General features: G+C 41.1%; 2 protein-coding genes across 6 annotated transcripts in view; one reads left to right on the top strand and one right to left on the bottom strand.

Annotated features, from left to right (window-relative positions):
• LOC139687569 (arylalkylamine N-acetyltransferase 1-like) overlaps nucleotides 1–23,727 on the top strand; it is a 177,484-nt gene that overhangs the window by 152,195 nt on the left and 1,562 nt on the right. The window contains exon 1 of one of the 3 annotated variants that reach the window (XM_071584782.1): nucleotides 4,164–4,409. The exons of 1 other annotated variant lie outside the window; for it this stretch is intronic. Coding sequence is in view for 1 of the 2 variants with exons in the window: in XM_071584780.1 (XP_071440881.1) it covers nucleotides 4,634–4,737 (104 nt within the window). In the remaining variant the exon portion in view is untranslated. Of the gene's footprint in view, nucleotides 1–4,163; nucleotides 4,410–4,608; nucleotides 4,738–23,727 lie in introns of those variants that run through there. One more of the 3 variants, XM_071584780.1, reaches the window with a different exon arrangement.
• The window catches only part of LOC139687570 (dnaJ homolog subfamily C member 4-like), a 105,053-nt gene that overhangs the window by 63,052 nt on the left and 18,274 nt on the right, over nucleotides 1–23,727 (bottom strand). The window lies entirely within an intron of this gene.

The following is a 23,727-nucleotide window of genomic DNA, read 5'->3' on the forward strand; positions in this document are numbered from 1 at the left end:
CATATCGGAAAGGAGAATACTTTGTTCTTCCGCATGAACTTTGGTGGGCGTGGCCTGTGTTTCGACTAGCACGGTCTTGATTACGATTTTGTAAGTTGAAACCTGTGTCTTGTATGTTGCAATGCGTGTGGGTAAGCAAATTGTTTTCTTTTCCGATTATGTGTTAATTCCACCGCCTCCCTCTCACTCCTTCCCTATCTCCGCTCCCCTCTAGCCTCTCCTCTCCCTTTCTTCTCCCCCAACCATTCCTCTCACCCCCCCACCTCCCGTTCAGCCCTTCCCCTGTCCCCCTTCTCTTTCTCTCGGATCCCTCACCTCCCCTATTCCAGCAGTCAGTATTTTTGTTTCTTCCGAGGAAGACGGAGCTAAATTCCGTCGAAATTATTAAAAAATAACGTGTGAATGTTCTTTTTATGTGTTCTTTAATTGTTTGTTGCTGTCCAAGTTATACATATATATTCTTTCGATGAAGACTGAGCAGAATTCCGTCGAAATTATCAAGAAATAACGTGTGAGTGATCTTTTTTTGTGTTTCTATATCGTTTCTTACTGTTTAATGTATTTTTCGGCACTTCCGTGTTACGTCGACGAAATCATATATATAGTATATATATATATATATATATATATATATATATATATATATATATATATATATGTACATATATATATATATATGTACATATACATATATATATATATATATGTACATCCTGTATATATATATATACATAAACAAGTATATGTACATACGAGGATCAGTTTGATATACTTGTATATCAAACTGACCCTTGGGTTGATTTCTCTGTTTATGGCTATACATTATATATCGATATGGAAATAGATGTAAGGAAAGGGGATAGGGACACATAAAAGACAAACACAGGAGAGGTGGGGAAGGCGGAATCGAGCAGCTCACAAGCGCAAAAATATTTCCTTGGTCGGGACTGTTTGGCGGGTTTTCGTGTTTGAACGTATTTATATTTTAGATATGAGTCTTGATTTGTGATAAGTTAAGGTGGCCTCTAGAACTCCGTGACATCCAATCCAAAGAATTCACTCTTTGGTGACAATGGGAACATGAGATAACACATATCCCACAACTCTACACCATATACGAGGATGGTCTGAAAAGTTTTCGACCTCAGAAAATTTCTTGTATCTTTGTTAGGTCGGAAACTTTTCAGATCACCCTAGTATTGTTTTCGTCATTTGATTGAGATGCTCTTTTCCCTTATACTTGGTATCCAACAGTAGTTCAATTGAAAATACAAATAGTGGCTTTGGAATAATTCCTCGTATGCCCCTAAACGTAAGCCGTAATTGGTTAAAAAAAACGGTCTTACAAATGTTTTAATTAATACATTGGCACACTCGCCCTGAAGAGATTATGGAATAGTACACGTTAATAAATTAAGAGAGGTAATTTTCAATTAGTTTAGTGGTTAAATTGTTAATATTAAATCTTATTCAGCACACATTGAAGGTGACCGTGATGAAAAGAGGCAGGTGGTTCTAAATGACAGATTAAAAATCGATTGTAGATACGTTTAATTATTCAAAATAACTTATATCTAAATCTACAATCATGTCTGAGAAAATGATTAATTCAGCTTTCGTTGCTTTGCATTTTACTTACCCTGATAAAGCAATACTCATTCTATTCACTTAATTGGGCACATTTACAATTCTTTCATTTATGAAGGACGAGCAACCATTATAACATATGCCAAATTGCTGATACCGCTTCCGAAAATCCAAAGCTTTGAATGAAAAATGGAGAAGTTTGCAACCTATATTCCGCTAATACCTTGGAGTTTGACGCTTCTCTGAAGTGAATTGGACCATCGTATTTGTGAACTAGTTCGTTTTATCCTTGCTCGTGAGAAAATTCCGTTCCCCTCGGAAGGTCGCAGCGAAAATTTACAGAAATAAAAACTGTAAGAAATCCAGACGAAACAACTTGACAAACTAAAGATCCTTTCACCTTGCACGAAGTGGACAACATTTAGAATATGATATCACCGGAGGATTTGTATCCGGAACGAAAGGCATTAAGGGATTTAGAAGGGAAGGCAAAGTAGATGAGGTCAGCCCAAGGAGTGAAGGAAGAACTAAATCCAATTGACACCCAGACGAACAGAGGAGCTAATTGAAATCTGAAGATGTTAGAATTACGATAAAAAGTATCAGTATACATAAAGGAATACGAATATGGTGATTATGTTTCAATAAAAAAACTCATGATAAGTTTGCAGTCGCTCCTATTTTCAACCTTTTACGAGATAAACAGTTGACGAGGGCACACGGGTCCACTTGGGAGAATATTGACCTCATTAGCCTGGGAGCATGAGAAGATAAAGATGAGGTCACAGAAAGCACTCCCTGTTTCATTAGGATGGAAGGAAAAAATATTGCATGGCAAACTTTGAGGAGAATTTGTTTCATTTTCTCTATTTTCCTTCCTCCTCAATCTTCTCAGAGGTAATGAAGTAGTATTCTAGCATGATAAGCGGCGGTGAACCTGCTATCGTAGAGACGATATTGGGACGAAGTACTTTAACATAACCCAGATCTTGGATTGAATATAGGTAATGGTGCAAGAATTGGATATGCCAGGTTTATGTTTATAAGATGTACGAGTTGGTGTATTATGGGATACAGAGAGACAATACATGTCTGCTTTTACAGATGCAAAAGCAATGCGTTGAATATATTTCAAAGCGCAATAAGATTAAGATCATAATAAATGAAATTGAAGTTATTCAGGAAGTGGTTTTTTAACACATTTTTATCTCCAGGCCTATTTTAGTGCAATAAATCCTACACTATTGACAAATATATATTTAATACAAAATACACCTTCGTATGCGATGCATGCTTAAGCAAAAAACCCGACTTCACAAGTCGAACATAGATGGGCATGGACATAAAGGGCATGAAGCCGTTGGTCAGTCTTACGTTTCACTTTTTTATGAAATTATTATTGAATCAAAATACGGCGATTAAAAACATGAATTCAATGTATACCAGGAAGATGTGTCTAAAATAGGCAAATCTCTGCAAAGAGTCCCAGGCTGGTATGAAAATACAGCTACATCTTAAGGGACCTGTTTTATGCAATTTTTGCATGCAACTTACGCTTTTATGCACGAATTTCGTTTTAAGAGGAATTACTATGCTTAGAAGGTATTCACAAGCTAAATATATAGGTTCTTTTAGGGGCAAAAGGAAAATAAATTACGCCATTAAGGTATTTAAGTCACAAAAACAGTCCAACGAGGTTTTCTTCAAAATATTTAAAACCGGGAAAACGTATTTGGAATAATGAGCTTGGATGAAGTATGATCTTGTGATTTTCTGGCAAATTGCTGTTAAAAAGGCTACTCCGGTCTTCCACCATGTCAGTGCCTCCATCGATGACGTCAACGTTCCGGAGAACGGACTTAATATGACGTGTGACTGGTGAAACTTCGGCTTTATAAAATTTTCAAGAGAAAAAAAAGTTATTAGGGTGTCGGTACGTCCACGTCGAATTAATTTGCCCGCCTCCACCACAACAGACCCCGTTGCTGCAAGAACCGACTGCCCTCACTGCGGCATCGAAGATCTCTTGAGGCAGGCGGTATATTCGCCTTCGGGACAAACACATACAGCCACACCCTCCACGTCCCCACTTCTCCTCAATTTAAAAGCTGCTTCCCTCTCATTCGGTGTCACGAACGCCTTCCGGCCTTCCCACCCACCTCCTCCACTTCCCCCCTCATTTGAGACGCCTCCACCCAGCGATCTAAACTACCCGCAGCCCAGTAAACAATGCGTGCTGAGTTTCCCTGTACCCAATCACGGGAGCCTCTCGATTCTTTCACCCGCATCCCCCTCCTATCACTTCCACTTCCTTTCACTCACTCCCCCCCACGGATCACCCGGATCACCGGTCTACCCCACCTGCCTCTCCGCCAACTCATAACCCCACACACACTTGAACAAGGGTAATAAGTAAGAGCCCCCACCATCGACCACTCCCCTCGCACGCCTCCTCCCCCCACTCCCTGCGGAATCTTTTAAAGAACCTCCGCGGAACAGAAGGCGAACCACACGCACACACGCACTTTTGTCGACATCCCCAAGTGTCAAGACCCGCAAACTCGCCTGGTGATCAGTTTCACTAGGCTCTTCTCGGAGGGAAATAAATTTCTTTTTTATTTCCATTTTATTTTCGGCAAATGAAAATAAAATAGAAAAGGAAAAGAATAAAGGCGCCTTCCCATTGAAGAGAAGGCTCGTGGCTGACCCGCCGATTCCTCCGAATACCGTCGATCCCGGGGCCCTACGGCCGGAGACTCGTCCTCACGTTTCGCACTCGGCGCGCGCGGTGTGGGGAAACGAAGAAATTCGCCGAAGACGAGGTAGGTGGTGGCTCCTCCCGCACCTTCTTCGCTTTTCCTCGAAGAGAGGGAGCGAAATGGATTTGCGGGTTTGGGTGGGAGCAGGAAGGGGGACGGATGGGCGGGCGGGTGGAAAAGCCTCCGCAAAGAGGGGACTCTCAGGCCGACCGCCCCGTGATCAGAATCGATTTAATAATCTCTAACCGGCTGCGTCCGCCGCGGTCGCCGTGGATCCCAGTGCCACGATGGCAGAGAAGGCGCTCAGGGCTCTCCCCTACCGCCGACGGGATGTCGGGCACGACAGTGGCGGGGACAGGAGGCTTAGGCCCAGGCGGAGGCGCGTGCAAAAGTAAGCACCCATTTGTGTGTTTCGTGTCTGAAGGGGAAAGCGAACGAATCTCGTCCGTGAGATGTACATTCGCGTTTGCGGCGAGTGGGACGACGGGTCACCCTGTGAATTGCGACTGCCGCGTTCTTTCGCCGAGGGTAATTGATTTACACGTGAGATTTCTTGGGGGGAATTTGATTTGTGGGGGGTGAGGAGTGGAGGAAAGATTGAGGTTCGCGGGGTCGGAGAAATGGATGAAGCATCCGCCATATCCGCTTGAGCTACGATTCGACCCAATTCGCGCGACGTGAAAGCACGGAGCACAAAATGCTGTCCCTGGAAAAAAAATCGATTACATCACGTAAATTCAGTTATCTCGTAGCGGTTCGAAAAGCGTAGCCCGTTCAGTGGGCATATAATCGTGGTTATTCTCTTCGGGAATTTTAACTACGCAAACGACAGTTCCGGATTTGACCACCTGACGTGACTGTATTGGAAAAAATGACTTAAGCCTCAGAAGAATTTTTCGCCGTGCGTCAGTAAATAATTCTTTCATGCACAATCGTTAGACACTGACCTATTAATGGCAAAATTTATTTACTGCAATAGTAATTTTAGTGAGTGTGGCATGAGGAAATAATCAGAAAATGATGAAGCAAATATATGTAATATTGCTAAATGTGGAAAAAATAATTACTTGCAGAATTGTTGCGGAGGCACACATTTAAAAGATAGATGCATTTTAAGGCGTACATAACAATATACAACGTTCATAATAATGCAAATAAATTGGAAAAATTACTTAATCCTTTGAGTTTTCGCACGAGTCGTCAATTTTTCATATTGCGACAGGTTTAAAACGGTACTCTTTGTCTAAGGGCTGATGAATTTTTCTTAAGTTCTCTTGTACGTGCAATTAGAATATACTTAGCCGCCGAAAAGTCAGCTGCTCCATGCCAACAAGGTCTGTTTTGTGAGCCGTTAGGCTAAGTTTGACATTTTTAAAACCCTTTCGGCAAGATTGCAGCTCTGCGTGGGGAAAGTGTCAATTTTCGCGCTCTTTCGTTCTGTTCTCGTGATAAGATGAGTTCAGACTCGTCATTTAGGCGCCTAAATTGCTCGATTTAGGGTAGACGCCATTTTGAAGGGTGTTCAAACTCGTTAGGCAGCGAAAAGGTGCAAATTTAAGCACCTGTTTCGTCCACCGGATTTAAGACACAAGAAATGCATCCTAAATACGCCATATTGCAACCCCATTATTCCAAGTGCTAGAAACGAGAAAACTAGCGGAAAAATAATCACCATGGCGGGAGTGTAATATATGTTGGTCGCAATAACATTGACTATTTCTTTGATAGAGTGCACTTTTACTCTTTGAAAAAAACGAACATTTAATTAATGCAAGGCGGGAAAAAGTGGAGCTTCCCTTTGGCAAGAGAATTTGGCGTCTTCCGCATTAATGTAGTTTTTTCTTATTTAACTTTATTTTATCAACCTATTGGATACAGTTATTTGAAATGTAGAGGTAAGAACACATTTATTTGTTTAATGCTTCCTTTAATGACTAAGAACATCATCTTTGTCATCACCTTTGTATCTATGCCTCGTGTGTGTGCTTATTAAATCTTATTTTGGTACATAAACATTATGGAAATTAAGCTTCAGCGTAATGTTGTGTTTGGAGAGTGTCAATATTTAGCAAAGCCCTTAGTAAAAATATAGCTTTTCGCATTAACTCAACCGGGTAATCATAGGTTGTTCGCCAACCTTTGCAAAAAGAGTCGCCGTTTATACGCAAGCCCACAAAGTAATAAACCCAACGAAATTAAAGCGCCGACAAAGACTAATTGTAGGATAATTATTTAATTCATACTAAGCTTGAGTAAACAATATGAAATATTTTGCAAGAAAATTACTCATAAGTATAAATAAACTACACACGACACAAAGCATATCTTAAAACAATTACTGATAAGGATTAATGACCGAAAAATTACCCTGGAGTAAAAGACCATATAATAAGATACAAAGTTAAAAAATTATATAAGCGAAATACTAACTGACCTAATAATTAAAGAAAAATACAAATACCAGATAATCTATAGAGTTGAATAGTACAAAACTACTACAAAAATCGCCCAAGTTACTAAATTAAAAGTAAGAAATGGAAAACTTTCATAAAAGACTGCCTGATGAATTGTAAAGTGAACTCAGAAATACACAAAAAAACATTACGCGGTTTTGTAACTTCACATAAATTTTTGCACAGGCTGTCTCAAATATCGAATTTTGGCATTCGGACGTCATCTGTTTATTTCTTATTCTTAGCTACATAGATGGCATTACTACTGCGTAGGGTGTCTAAACTCAATCTGCCTTTTCATTAGGTGGCTAAAATTTAGTTACCTAAGAGTATGCGCCTTAATGCCTAACAAGTTAGGACCTAGCTCTTTTTCTTTGCCGATAGCAATTTTTTCCCAAAAACAATTGCAAAGTGCGCAGCGCTCAAAACAAATTTCTGTTGTCCCGGAAATACGTTAAAGTTTAGGAAGAATTTCACGTTAAGGCATTGGAATGAAGCTTGAAAAAGTATCGTTTCAGTCGGCAGAGAGAAATTTAAAGCGAATTGTGGTGAAAGAGCTTAGAAAAAAAATCCAAGTTATTGTAAAGAATCAAATGCATTGCTAATAACTAATTGTAATAACTAATTGTAATAACTAATTGTAATAATAAAAAAAACAAATATTTTAGCCCTGAGTACTCGTCCTCGTTTTAATACGTCTGTTGGCTTCTTGGCTCTTCAAACCGTGTGTTTTCTATTGTGTGAAGTGCGAGTCATGCGAGGTTCGAGTTCGCCGAGGGCTGACATTGACATGAATTGTTTGTTATGCAAGAACGTATCATTATTTTTCAAAGTCAACCAAGTAGGGAGTAACCGTTCATGCTAGTGGCTATGTGACAACAGTTCGTTAAATATACCTTGTCTATGTGATATTTGCTTGAGCAAAATAGCAGACTTCACCAGTCAAACATAAATGAAAGAGGGAGGCACGAAGCCGTCGTTCAGTCCTACGTTTCTCTTTACTATGAAGCCATACATTGAATAAAAAATGCGTAACGCGAATTGCAGCAGCACGCGATTTACAGTAATAGAAGGATCCGAATTCATTTAAATAGACACCAAAAAGCTTTAAAGTCAGAAATGAAAGCCTTTCTTCTTCGCCTATCACAACAAACGCATAATTTGTTATTAACAATGACTAATGCCCGTTCAAAAAGTTAAAAATTTATTTCAAAAATGCAAAGGGTTAAATACAAACGTCAACAGTAACTACTACATCTAATGACGGAGCTCTTCCAGTTTAATTCTGATACCTGTCGCTCTCTCCGAGAAGAAATCAGGTGACGAACATTTCAAGTTGATTCAAAAATTTTATTGTCATTTTTAACTCGCCATGTTGATGGCAAACTTAAGTCCTAAATACCTATGGGTAGTTAGTTTCTTTTTTATTTTAATTTGAACTACATGAACAATCCAATTCACACCAAAAGTCGATTCTGTGACATCTTCTCAATGTACCAATTGCTAGTATTACTTCATTGCTCGCTGTCAAGGTGCTAGTATATCCATGGCATACATTAATATGCACGTACATATGCTAGAGAGCTATGAACACCCCTGACTGTCCTCACTTCATTCGCCCCTCCGTAACTCATGCTACCGAAGGAAAAAATAATACTTCCATAATAGAAAACAATAGATTATTCAAAAAATGTCTTCCTAAATATCATCTTTTATAATATTATTACCATTGCCTGAATTTTCTTCTTTAATCGGTTTTGACAGAAGTTTACCCTTAGATTTGTATTAAATTTTCACGATGCAATTACTGCATGATTCAAGTGCTTCGATCACAATAGAAAATAAATGCAAATAATTAAGAAAAAAATTAAGAGGAACGGTCGGTGTGAATAAATAAATAAAATTGGATAAATAAATATATCCAAAATGATTTCTCCATTTATTTATTTTGGGAAACATTTTGTTCAAAATTATAGTCATTCCGAAACGAAAACAAAATTTAATGATAGAAATATGAACGGCCAATCCATTAGCTTCCTTTTAATGCGTCTTTTGAATTAACTCGCCCATTAATTTTTCTGGCATAAATAAATCTAGGAAGATATGTCAATATTATAGTTTTTTGTACACATCTTATGAAAATAATGCGGATGATCTGGAGTCGAACCTGAGAAATGCTTAAAAAGTGGTCTAACAGCAAAGAGTCGCTGAATTTAATAATGCGTATATATCTTTAACCTTGGTATCAGCGGTATTTTCCGTCTCCTTTAGCAGAAGAAGGTCAAACAAATTAAGAGGTTATTAGCTTACTGAAAACAAAAAGAACCTGAGACACTGCAAACCAGTGAATTCCCTAAGCCACCCATTTCGACTTTTCAGAGCCGGTTAAGAAATGAGTAGGAGAAAAAGCTGAACCAAAAAGGTATAAAACGAAAGGGAAATCGCTTAGCAGGCTCAAAGAATGGCTCCCAGGCGCCCGACCTTCACGGCTCGAAAGAGAAATATGCATTTCCTTACGGTCCGTTCTTGGTCACGGTCGAGGCCAAGCAAGGCTGCTCCGGTTAGCATCAACTTTTACTTCGATTAGAGAACTAAAAAAAATTCCTGGCATGGAATTACAGAGGATATGAGGAAAGCACCTAGTAGAGGGAGTCAATCACAAACTAGAAAAAATCCAAAAATATTTGTCTTAAAATACTTTAAATGGAACCGCCGATGTAGTGGCAGGAGAAAATCAATGAAATACAAACAGCCTCTGGTTTAGATCACCAATACATACATAATACGTCTTTAGGTGGAAATTCTATGTAATTTGGATCTCTGGCTAACTTCGTACATACATACAGTAGTAATAATAATGAAAATGGCAATACTAGTCTCCCACTTAACTATATTAATATGTTTCACATAGCCTATCGTGTAACGTAAATGTTGTAATTGAACTTTTATTTTTGACAAATCGTTTTGGACGAACTACAGCGTAATACCAACAGGCATTCGATTTTGTTTATTGGCATTCGATTATTGTAAATTTAGTCGTAAGTGCAGGAAGAAATAACTAAGGTAGCAAAATAAATATTTGTAGTTCATACCTACTTACCACCATGACGCAATTACATGCACACATCTGGACTTCATACGACCGATTACACGTGATCTCATATTGCCAGGCTCCTATGCTTCTGGCAAACTGCCTGTCCAGGCAAAACTTGCATATGACTTCTTACATTCATCATTACCCCCTATGGTGAGTGACCAGCTCCTCGCCGGTCTTTTCGCTGCCCAGCATTCCTGCTCTTCAGCGATGATCGATTCGGCTTTTCTCCCGGGGTTTCCTAGGGACCCCGTTCGTGTCGTACCATTTCGGGGCTAAATGGCCCCGAAATGGCCGTTACACTTACGCCGCTTCTCCGGCGGCTGGTCTTCCTTTTCCCCCGTCGCTGCACGTGGGCGTGGATGTTTATCCCACGGGCAAACCACGACATCAGTGATGCCGCGGAGTTCCCCGTGGGTGGAGGATGCCGCTTTTCTCCGGAAGGCCCGCGACCGCTCCTGAAGCGTGTTTTCCAGGGGTTTTATTCCGGAAAGCGACCAAAGCGCCTCGTTCCCCGGAATCCATCCGATCTGCAATGCTGCTCGCAGGTTTCTCCTGTCCGCGATATACAGCCTGCTCCTTGCGCCGTCGCACATGATGCCGCACCAGGCGGGTGCGGCATATGCAAGCGTTGGTCGTAGCACCGCCGAGAAGAGGTTGAGTCTCCTCTGCAGAGGAACGCAAGGATTGCAGAGGATCGGGGCGATAGCCTGCCGCCGGGATGCCGCGATGCCGGATGTCCTCATCACATGGTGCCGCATGGAGAGACGCTTGTCGAGGACAACGCCCAGGTAAAGCACCGTCTCCGCCCAGTGGACCTCCGTCGCTCCGACGAGGATTTCGCCGGGCTCCTTCGGTCCCTTGGAGAAGACGATCGCCTGGGTTTTGTCCTCGTTGACACCGAATCTCCATTTTGAGTACCAGCCGACGAGTTCGTCGACCGCCCTCTGTAGGTAGCGCGCCGCCATGTGTTGCCGTGTTGATCTCGCCAGGATCGCCATGTCGTCCGCATAGGTTGCCACGAGGACGTTGCTCCCGAAGTCTGCCGGGATATCCGCAGAGTAGATGTTAAAAAGAAGCGGCGAGAGCAAGCTTCCTTGAGGAACGCCCGCCCTGATTTGCCGCTTCTCTGAGACTGCATATCCCCAGCTGACCCGGAAAGATCGTCCTCGCAGCCATGATGCCGCAAGCTCCGTCCACCATCGAGGAAATCCGAAGCTACTCAGCTTCCACAGCAAGCCTTCGTGCCACACCCGATCGAACGCCTTGCTGACGTCAAAGAAGGCGCCGACGGTGGAGTGCCGTCGGTTAAAGCCTTCAGTGACGAAGTTCAGCAAGCGGGCGACCTGGTGCGTTGTTGAATGCTCACTGCGGAAGCCAAACTGATGTACTGGCACGACGTTCAGCTCCTCGGCGATGGCGACGATGTGGCGCAGGAGGACCCGCTCAAACAGCTTTCCCAGGCCGTCGAGCAAGGATATTGGGCGGAAATTTGCCGGCGATGTCGATTTCCCCGCCTTTGGTATGCACACAACGCGCGCCTCCTTCCATCGGGATGGGAAATGCCCGATGGCGAGACACACGTTGAAAATACACAGCATTAGTGTGGCTAGGGATACCGGCATCTGTGCGATGACAGCGTTGGCTATTCCGTCCGGTCCCGGCGCCTTCCGAGGTTTCAGAGCCTTTATGGCCCCTCGAAGGTCCTCCTCGTCGATGGTCGGCTGCGTCTCTTCGCGGTCGCGAACATGGCGTGGCGTTCTCGGCGGCAGCACGGTGGATTCCAGGGGATCCTCCTGGTCAGCGTCTCCGTCGAGAGGGGAGAACACCTCTTCAAGGTGCTCAGCCATCCCTACAGCCTTTTCCTCCGGGGTACGAAGGGTCCCAGCTGGAGTGCGAAGAGGCGCCTCTTCTCGTCGCTCACCTCGTAAGCTCCGGGCTAGGCGCCATAGGGAGCCGTCTTCCGGAGAAAGCGTGGAGACCTTCTTCTCCCAGGCGGACGTCCGGAAGGCCGCTATCTCTCCTCGCAGGAGACGCTGCATGCTGTTCAGCTGCGCCTTGACGACCGGGCATCGGGATTGTTGGAATCGGCGACGAAGCTGGTTCTTCTCCCGTATCCTTTCGCGGATCTCCCGAGGAAGCGCCAGATAATTCCATTCCCGAGTGGAACGCTCGGGAATTGCCGCTTGCGATGCTGCCTGTACAGTTTCCGTCAGAAAATCGACCTGACGGTCGATTTCTTCCGGAGAACCGAGAGATGGAGGCATCGGAAAGGCGCTGATAGCAGCAGTTACCTTACTGCGGAAAAGCGTCCAGTCCGCGGCAGCAATGTCGCGTGTCGTCTTCCTCGGTGTCTCCAGTGGCTTCCTCGCGAGATGTAGAAGAACAGGCAGGTGGTCGCTGTCTAGGGCGTGGAGCGCTCTTGCAGAGAGCGCCGACGGCAGCCGTGTGTGCACCGCGATGTCCAGCACGTCGCTCGTTCCCCGAGTCGCGAAGTGAGTTGGCGTGCGTGGTCCGATGACGTTGAATCGTTCGGCGGAAGTCCACTGGCGTAGGCACCGCCCTCGAGGATTTTCCACTTGGGAGTGCCAATCGGGGTGTTTCGCGTTAAAATCACCCGCGGCTATCGTGGGAACAGATCCGACGAATAGTTCCGCAAGTTCTTCTGCGCGAAACACCGCCGATGGTGAACAGTACACAGAGATGAGGCGAAGAGGTCCCTCGCCGCATTCCAGCTCGATTGCAGTGGCTTCCGTCGACTCGAACATTGGCAGCGTGAAGCGCTGCGCACGCAGGTGATTAGCGACCAGGACAGCAGTCCCCCCTCCATGGCGCGCCCGATCGTCGCGGAAGATCTGGAATCCCGGGACGGTCCACCTATTCCTTGAATTCAGGTGCGTCTCTTGCAACAGCGCGATCTCGCATTTCTGCCTGGAGAGAAAAGCGAGCAGCTCCGGCGTTTTCCTCGCCACGGCGCCTCCTACGTTCCAAGACGCGATGGCGATGTTACGGCGTCTAGGAGGCGTATTATCCATGACGAGGAGCGAGAAGAGCTGGCAACTGTTGCAGTGTTGCCGAGAGCACCTGAAGTTGAGTCTGCAATGCAGCAGAAATGGTGGCAAGTGTCCCCAGGACACTCAGTAGTGGATTCCCTTCACCGGCGGCATCCAGGTCCGCGGCCGGCGAAAAAGATGTGGCCCCCGAAAGGGCCGGCGGCTGGGCAGGCGTTGCTTGCTGGTTCCGTCTGCGCTCTCGCAATGGAATGCGGAGTGAGGCGGCGGATTCCGAACTATTTGCCGCGGGCGTCGGCAAATCCGGGAATTGGATGCCGAGGCGCGGTCTTGGAGCTGAGCGCTGAGGAGCTGGGCCGCGGGACGCGTTTCCTCCTCGCCAAGCGTTCTGCGTTCCCAAAGCCTTAGTAGGTGCTGCAGGTGCGGAAGTAGGAGTCGCCAGGGGCGCGTTTCCTGGTGCGGTAGCCGCACCCGATCGGCGTCCGCGGCGTTTTCTGGATGGCTTGGCGGCTCGTCTCTCCTTCTCCGCGAGCCACGTCTTACAAGTCGGGGAGAAGGCCGAGTGTGCACCCCCGCAGCTTGGACACTTTTCCTCCCCGGTCCTGGGGCATTCCTCCAGCGCGTGTCCGCCAGAGCAGTGCGGGCAGCGAGGAGAGGCAGTGCAGAAAAAGCTCCCGTGCCCAAAGCGGGAGCATCTGTGGCAGAGCTGTGGGTCCCTGTAAACATAGAGGCGAACCGAGATAACGCTTTTGCCAACGCTTCGGAGCGCCTTTATCGCGGAGATCGTCCACTTCTCCGTGGGCGCGATGGCGACGACGAAGATGCCGATCGGCTTTCCCTCGGAGGACAGCTGGCGTCCCCGACGGGCGTCGATCCCGAGGTCTCGAAGGTCTTCGAGTAGATGCTCGATCTGATGTTTTGGAGAAAGGCCGCGGAAGGTGAAAGCTGTTGTTTTCTCCTCCCCCACTCCCCAAGTGGACATTTGCGCGTCAGCTGCAGAAAGCGCCGCGCGCAAGGACCTGAAGTCGTCCATTGAGCGGGTTTGCACCCGCGCAGAGGACTCTCCGTATGCTACTGTGAAGGTTTGGTCCTTCACCGCTGCGCGAATTACTTCGCGAAATGCCCGTACATCCTCAACGTCGTAAACGACGAGAGGAGGGGGGCGTTTCCCACGGCTAGGGCGCGGGGGAGGCGCAGCAGAGTCCTCAGCTGGAGCTGTGGCGTCGGTCGCGTCCATGGCATCCGTGGCCGCCTCGGAAGAGTCGGTCGCGGGAGCGATAGCGGCGAAAGAGTTCGCCGTTGGAACCGAGATGAACGCCTCGGCGGACGTGCGGGCGCGCTTCAGTGCGGCGTCGCTAAGCGGAGTGAACGGGCGGCGGACGCCTGTTCTCTGTTGCTTTTCCAAGTCTTCTCGGAAGACAGGCGCGATGACTTTCGCGTATCGTCGAGGTCGAATAAACCCATCTTCATCAATGGGCGATCCAGGACGGGAGACGCCAGGCGACGGGACGGCCGCCATGGCGAGAAGCCGGCGAGAAGTGTGGTCGACGGCGCTTCCCACTGCAGGGCAGTAAGAAGTCGTCACGGCAGTAAGGTGTTGTGGCGCCTTCTGGAACGTTGCTGTAATCTCGAAAATCAGGATTCGGTAGAGCTGGATGATCGCACAGCGGGTATCGGCTTGCTGTCTCTCCAACCTCCAACCTTCCAACCTCCAACCCCCTTTCCTCCCACATTCATCATTACCAATGATAAGGTGACTGACAGGATGACAGTAGCCGATATATACCTATTGATTAATCAGAATCAAAATAACGTCGTAGTTGCAAACGCAGACATGTGAAAACGTCGGACGTCAACATGAGCAATTACTGACAAGAAAGTCTTGATAACTTTCCATTTAGAAGAAGATTTGTGCAATTAAAATGATGAGCAAGCTTTAAAAAATAAATTGCTTATGGTGTACTCGTAAGGCACCACCTCTACTCGTTCCTCGTAACTAACAACTTTGGAGATACTTAATACATTATACGCTGCGACATCCCACGTGATTTCGATATCTCTGACTACTGATAGACTAACTCACCAACACAGTGAGGTCAAGTACGCAACATCACAACATTATACTGGAAAATGTCTGGCTTATGCACAATTTAAGCAGAGTACATGAATTACACCAAAGCATAAAATAAAAGAGTCATAAGCGTCATTGAACAAAATTGTAAAGCAAAGTCCCGCGCTATTAAATTAGCCGATATGAGTTAATAAGGGTAATCACAGACACAATAGCGCATTAAAAGTTAACACGAAATTGATGCCGTACGTAAAGGATGGTGTGGGCAAATAGCATAATAATAGCATATATTCAACAGATTTAGGCGAGATGAAGTTGAATTTCCTCATTATGAGAGAAACAACATTAGTACGGCACCAACGTACCACTGCGGATAAGCTTGCATGAGCTAGAGAAACTATTCCCTGATTTACTAATTTAATTGAAAATTATCGTAACAAATACGCCTTGAAATCCCGTTCGTAATTAGTACGGAATGACCTATGCTGACATTCCCTAACTGCTAGTAATTTGTACAATTTTAGTATAACCCTAATGTAATAACTATATAAAATTACATATAGCATAATAACCTTTAGTATTTAGCAGATCAGCAACAGAAGAAAATATGTAGAACAATTCAGCGTTGACAATAAACTATATGAAACTTGGAGCATCAGATAGTGGCTCGTAGTATATTTCGCCTCATTTATTTTGGTATATTTTCCACACATTTAAAATATCACCGTTGAAACAATTTCACACGCTAATCTTGAGTTACATTAATTAGAGGTAACAATTTAAATGTCCAGAGGTCTTCGAAAAGTTGCTTTTTAAGGACTCAAATGAAAACAAAACAAAAACGGTAATCTTCTAGAAATAAATTCGAAAAAAATCATTACCAAGGTTCTCAATGTAGAGATACCACTTATCCACTAAACACGAGAGAAAAAAAAAAAAAAAAAAAAACTAGAGCTCCTCCTTTCTCTAGGGATGTCTTGGGAAACAGGCGAGTATTTTGTAATTGACCCAACGCCAATCGCCTTGAGAGAAAAATTGTGAATCGACCGTCTATAGTTGACAGAAAAAAAAAAAAGTCTGTTAGATTAAAATTGAAGCATTTCGAAAAGAAAAATCCGTCCTAATATCCCCTATGTGGATAAAATATTTTGAACTGTTTTCAGTGTTTAAAGCGCAGCTGTGCAGTAAACTAGTGACACTTTTTATGCACGGGAAAAATATGTATTTAACAAGGGCAGAGAATTTATTTTACTCTGTAGGCGTTTTGCCCATTATTATGACACTAATATATCACTCACTTCATCGGAAAATCTGCAAATAAAAAAAACTTAAGTTGCCATCTTTCTTAATTACGTTAGGGCTGTAAGTCTATTTTCCAGCAGATTAAAAACTAGCGCAATAACAACAATAAATCCTGTCAGCATTCATCTGCAGTTTTGATTTAAAAATTTTCGAAGCATTTTTATAGCCGAATATGGAAGAGTGAAATATTCAAATGAAGACATTATACTTTTTAAATTCTGTTCTTTTATATTTTGATATTTTACTTTTCTTACTCACGAGAGGGAACGCGCATTTCTTTACTAATGTACCTGAATACACTGTAAGCCACCTAATTATGTATTGCTAATAAGATAATACGGTATCGAACCGGAGATTAGTAACAGCTATCAACACGTTTTCATGACGAACTACCCATTGCGACAGCGCCCATTGCCAAGAATAATTACTCCTCATTAAAACAGTCATTGCATTACAAACCTACTTATCACAATTAAATTTTCCTGTATTGACAGGCCAGTGTGTTGAAGATAATTTGTATATTACCGACAAAAGATTTTATCACAGAGTGGAATGACGCATTGTGACAAATCTCGTAGTTCAAAAGACAAGGAAGTTGTGAAAATAAAAAATTATCATAACATACGGCCCAAAAATACTAAAAACAAGAAAGCATTTTGACCAAGTACTTGCCCTTTCTTCAATTAAAGGAGCAAATGGTGGGTTTTACACCTACACTGCCCCTCTAAAAACTGCAGAGACTCGTCTTTGAACGCGTGTACCTCAGTAATGAATCATTGCACGGAAAAAGCCTGTATATATAAAACCTATTTTAAATCACGCTATTGTCATGAATCATTTTTTAACCGACTTTATGTATAGTTTAAATATTAAGATTAATTAATGACACCATTTTTTGAGTAATGCGGCTGAGCGTACAAATTTGGAGACCAGTAACTTCCGTTGTACTATTATGGAATTTCCCTTTCACATCACGTAAATCGTAGTGTTGCTTATACATTCATGAAGTTTAAATTGCATTAAATTCTATTTTGAAATCTTCGAGCAAACGATTAAACGAGGTCTTCTACAAAACCAAGGAGTTTATCATCACGGGAAATGTGTCTTAAGCAGTGTTCAAATTATGAATATGCTAATTAAATTATCTTTTAATGCGTCCGTTCTTCGATACTAAATTTTCATACAGAAAAATGCGATCTCCAGTATACAACTAGAAAGGTCTCTTCTGCCTTCTACGCCTCCTTTTCACCGCGCCACACTCTTCCGTGCGATTTTGTGGCCAGGAGAAGAAATCCTAGCTCATTAATGAAATAAACTGAAGTTCTTGGAATGGTTTTTCTTTCCACGACCCGAATTTTCGTCTAGTACGAGTAAAATTGATGGATGGTCCTACGAATTACTCTGAGAGTGTAGTGGTCCTACGTGATGGCCGACCGCATGTGATTTCGACGTACTTGACGGAGCACGACGCGTCAATTTATTTTCTGTACACACCAATCCTTTTAGCGTAGCCAACCGTGATTCCGTGCCACTCCGAAACCTTCTCGTAAACAGGATACTTGTACATTGTCTTCCCATATCACTAACTTCACCGACTTAAAAATTATAGAGGCACTCAAACGAGATTTCTCGCTCCGCAAACGGCGACCCTCGCGGCAGGTGACTAAGTAAAGGCAGTAATACAAAGCGTGATCTAGAAAGTGATTTATATTACACACTCGAAGGAAATAGTGAGTGCTACCGATCTCTGGAGGGCAGGTGAAATCCTGCGAGACACGGTAACACCGTTTAACGGAGAGACATGTATCAAAGTGAAACTTAATTCCACTAAAATTATTCTTCATGATAACTCAATGAATAATGTTAATTAGAATCTTAAAAAATGTATGATAAATAAATAATCTACGGGAGCGAAGTATTAAGGGTTGAATGTTAAATGAAATGTACTACTTAGTAAAATTCAGGGTGAATTGAAAGTAAAAAATTTATAAAATACTATATTGTTTCACAGCCATACGACTTAAAGGATAAAATATCATATAAAGAACAAGACTAAGAAGGAAAAATATTATTTGGGACATGAACTATTTTCTCTATAGGCGATTCATAACAACAAATATATTTATCATTTTAAGAAATAAACTTTCAGCCATCCTAACAAGTCATCAAAAAATGTTTATTTTGATTGAAAACCTTTTTGGCTTAAAAATCGAAAAACTAATTAAATAAAAAAAGGAAAATGTTTTCCTGATAAAAAATTGGTGACAATTTTAAAGGCAATGATATATTTGAGTTTAATTAAAAATTGTCACGTAATCTGTTGAACGAGTGGGATTTCATAAAATGTTGATGAATTCTAGAGAAGCCATAGAAAATTCGAATGGATAAAAATGAGGATACATGGACCTTTCAAAACAGTGGAAAATACAATAATATCCAGGGAGAGCAAATTTACGCGTCTTAACTTGTTCATTAAACTATCAAAATAGGTTGTACCTAAATAATTCCTGGTGAATGGGAATTATTAAGTACCGAAATAAGACCAAAATTAAGGATCAATAATGGAATAATGTCCAAGTAATATGTCAAAACATCTAGGAAAAATTAAGTACAATATAAATGAGAAACTTTGAAGAACCGTCTTTGATTTTCTGTCACTAATTGCATATTTGGTGTATTATGATGTACAAGAATAATCACTTCAAATACTATGGCAAATACTTCAACACCCACTTTCCCTTTAAGAAAATGTTCCCTAAATTTTTTATACTAGTTAAAACATATTTGAAACACATTAGTTTTTCAGGATTACGAAGCTCTGATCTTCTACTGAAACATTATCTCAAAACTGAGAACATTTATTACCAAACCGGATAGCATCAATCTTCGAGGCAGAATTCGTAGGTGTGATTTTCAGGTTGGCTGGCAAGAGCATTAACCGCAGTACTAACCAAGTCAAAGGTTAAAAATTAGTCTAAAAGAAGACCCTTGTATGGCATATTAAGATTAAATGGACTAAAAACACGATATGACCTTCGAATTGATAATGACAAAGGAGTAATTATATCTTGCAGAAAAAAAATTATCCTAATGATTAGGTATCCCGCACGACACAATCAGCTATTTGAGAGTAACCTCCATTTGTATTACTCGTACTATCGGAATTACTATTTTCAGTGGCCCAAATCTAAATGATAATCCATAACTCGACTTTTTCGTGCCACCTTTGGCTATCATTACCACCAAGTACTTTAATAACCAAGATGAGTTTTATCTGATGGAATACTAATAGTATTATCGTTATATAAAAAACCCGGAAGGCGGCTTACTGCATGCTGCTAAGCTGAATAAAAAAACCATAAACAGTAATCAAACCGAATATCGGTTTGATAGGTGATGATAGAGTTAATCCAATACCCAGCCCAACCGCATGTGAAATTCACAAATCAATGTAGGTGGGCTTGCTTTCCATGTTCCACTCAGAAATTTTTGTTACCCGAAAAATCACACAGCTTGGGTGAAGCCGAGGGTGTCCAGAGGCATGCTGAAGAATCAAACCGATATCATGCGTATTCTATAATTACTGCATAAAACATGAATTAACAAACTTTGGCCCTTGAAAAAAATACCCATATAACCATGAGCACAACGTTTAGATTGTCCACTTTCACAGATATTTGGGTTTTCCATTCCCAAATCATTAATTTACCGACTGACACAAAATATAAATTATATTGTTGCTGTTCTCGTGGAGTTTTACTCAATACAAAATTTAGGGTTCGTACAATAAGTATCGTGACTGGTTCGCTGTAGCCTCAACGGGAGCGGTGGTCATTTAACATGCTTATGGGGATGATGCCTTAAGCCGCACAAGAGTTTTTGAGTGGCACAAAATGTTTAAGGAAGGCCGGAAGCTCGTCGAAGACGGGCTCGGCGTCGGACGCCCGACGACCGCTCGAACCGATGCTCAGGCGGCCAAAGTGGAAAAATGTTTGGACTCTGACGGGCGTTTAACCGTAGCTCCAAAACTTTATCTACTGAAGTTAAAAGATGCATTTGTTGATGTATCAATGGAGTACCTAATCGTGGAAAAATATCATTTAGGTTCAACCCAATTTTTTTGCAAATACCTAATTGCGGAGAAATCCTCAAGTCAAGAGGGCCCAATGGACATATGAAAGGCGAAGTTCAAATTAGAATTGTTGTTTGGATAGGTAAGAGAATAAACTTTTCATTGCCTAAGGAGGAACCCTTCGCTAATAATCCCTTATGAAACATCTTAATTTTTGGAAAAAAACCCATGTTATTATGAGATAGATACTTGAATAATTGGAGAGCAGGGAGCAAGGGGTAACCATACAAAATGTAAAATCCTCTTAAAGGGAAATTATTTTCTGGTACATGAAGAAATTTTCTGGGCAATGTGGATTGTGCAATGTCAAAAGCAAATAATAAATGTAAGAGATTCTTCATGTTTATGCATGGAAGCACAATTCTCTTAAATTTCAAGGTCTCTTAAAATATAAATGTAACATCTAAGTTTTAAATATGAGTTAGTTGATTGTAAAAATACTTTAAATTTATTTTATTTACTTTTGAAATAAATTTTAAGCATGATAAGAAAATAATTACAGAAGATATTAACTAATCCTGTATTTAAAAGCTCACAAAAATATTTTATGAGATAGTTAATTACCTCAATTTAAATCAAATTCGCCATTGAAATTAATGGTAAATATTTATGTGCAATTGAATTGTACAAGCTTTGATAAAATGCTAAGGTAATTTTCGATTTTATTCTATTAACTACATACTTTTGTAATAATGAGTGTACTTCCTTGTACTAATATTTTTTGAATGCACAACTAACTATGAAAATAAAAATCTTCTCACCTTTACTAACAATCATTTAAGGATTTTTTTATTTTGCATTAAAAATTCTCATCAATGAAGGCTAAAAATTTATTTTTCATTTTTAATAATACCAGACTTTTTTCATGAATGCAGTTTGATTTTCTATTTATCCTCTTACATAAATATTATTGGCAAGACTTATTTATAATAGCCATGATACTAAATAAATGTGTCAGTGGAAAATTCTAATTTCTGAAAAGGGAAAATAAATCTGGGACCAGAAGTAATAGGCACCACTGATCATATGCATTTGGAATAAAACACTGATGGGAAGAGTACTGAACATAGGTCTTTTACCAAAAATGCTCTTTTGTGGTTAAACTTATAAAAAGTAACTGATTATAAATGGAAATAAATTGTCCAAGCATTACTGCATAATTGAATAATATTCCTAAGCCTTAAAAGAACCAAATACCCATACAAAACCTTTTCAATGTACACTAAAACTGTGTTTGCCCCCACAACTATTATTTGACATCCTAACAATACAATGCAAGCATATTATGAAATCAACTCTTCCAAAGTCATGCATCACCATCAAGGAATGCCAAAATATCTGGTATTCAACAATTTGACAAAAATGTCTAAGAGTGATTAAAAGCTGGAATTCATTATCTGACAATGACCAATATGCCAGATATTTTATGCCAAAATATGTAATGATGAAGTGTATAATATATGGTAACATCAATCTTAATTAGCTAATTTCAACTATCTAAGTTTAATGTGGATGGGATATATTAAGGGAGTCATTCTTATTAATTTGGATAACTAACCAAACCCCAATTAAAATACTTTGAACTTTATATTGGCTCTGAAAAACAATTTTAGGATTAAACTATTCACAATTGTAAAATTACTTTTTTTACAGTTAAGCAATATTTACAATTTTTATTGCAAAACTTACTATGGTGTTGGTGGATTCTTCCATTATAACAACAATGTGTTGATTTGCCTATCCAGTCCCTTTCTCAAATATCCATTTGGCTGTTCCAATATATATAGTAGCCATTTAAATGTGTCAATATATATTTTCCCCATCGGCTAGCTGCAAAGGTGACTCCAAATAGCAAGCCAAATACATGCTAGGCAATTCAAACTTTTAAATATTTTGGAACTAAAATTTTTTCCTGATATTTGGAAAAACTGAGATTAAAAATGCGGCAAACGATTCTTAAGAATTCCATTTCTTCAAAAAACATCAAGTTACCAAAAACATAAGGATATTCATGGCAAGACAAAACTTACGCTATATCTCCACGGAAGAATACTCATTAACTCAAGTAATCCTCTGTTCATCCAAATCTTTGGTTGCATAGGTATTCAGTAAAAAGACACTTACTGTTGAGCATATGAACAGATATAGGCATGTTGGCATTGAAGAGCCTGACAAGGTTTCATATTTTTTACCTCTTAACTTCTGATGAGAGCTTAGAAAAGTGACTTTAAAATCCAGTTTACAATTATACATACTTTCATTTGGTGAAGGAAAACCTGCATTATTATTAAAAACTGCCTTCGGATTTCATATTTAATTTTATGATTGTAACAAAAGGGTGGTACAAGAACTCACTTTAATAATATATAAAAGAGGGTTGTGGTAGTCTAGAGGTAGATCATTGGACTACTGACCAGAGACTGATTCAATTCCTGGGCAAGCCTCTTTGGGCATCCTCAGCTCCACCTGATGTATGTGATTTTACGAGTACCTGAACTTCATAACCGTCTCTGTGAGAGGAACTAGCCCCCACCCCAATGCGTGAATTTCACATGCTGTCGGGCTAAGTACTGGGTGAACTCGACCATCACCAACCAAAACAACCTTAGGGTTTTACTGTGTTTATAGTTTTATTTTACAAATAAACTGCTTCATGGAAAAAATTGATAGAAAATACATTCTCAGATTACAGTAAACCCTTCTTTACTATTATTTATAAAGATCAGGAATTTTCACATTCCTTATATGAGATTTTTGCATTTCCAAAGGGTGCTCATCCAGTTTTGGAAGCACCTTTTTATGTATTTTCTATGTGTGTGTAATAATTCTACGTGTGTGCATATGTATTCCCTGATACTGTAGAAAATACAAGATAGTAGTGCACAGAAATTGAGAGGACAATTTTCCAAATATGCACCTTCTCCCTTTGGTGTATTCTCTGTAATAACTGGGAAAAGAAATCAAAGATATTATTGACTTTTTACACCATGTACATCACTTGTGGTAAGCATTTAGCCATGGCTTGTCCAAGGTTTAAAAAGCATTTTCAGTTTGTGTTATCCACATTATAAATTAATACCATAAGTGGATTCTAACAAAACTCATATTTCTATAAATGGAATTTCATTCTAAGCCTTTATAAATGTTTACCATGCCCAAAGACAAATAGGTCATTGATTATTGTCATTTGTTCACAATTCATAAGAATTGAAATAGCTGAATAAGCAATTATAAAGCCATTTTAAAAATTAATGATTGACTTTAATGCCCTTTAATTTTTCTAAGATACTGGAATGATGAGGGTAGACTCTTATTTCT

Source organism: Hetaerina americana, unplaced genomic scaffold, assembly GCF_022747635.1.
Source record: "Hetaerina americana unplaced genomic scaffold, ioHetAmer1.1.p SCAF_2, whole genome shotgun sequence".
In the NCBI taxonomy this organism is placed as follows: Eukaryota; Metazoa; Arthropoda; class Insecta; order Odonata; family Calopterygidae; genus Hetaerina; species Hetaerina americana.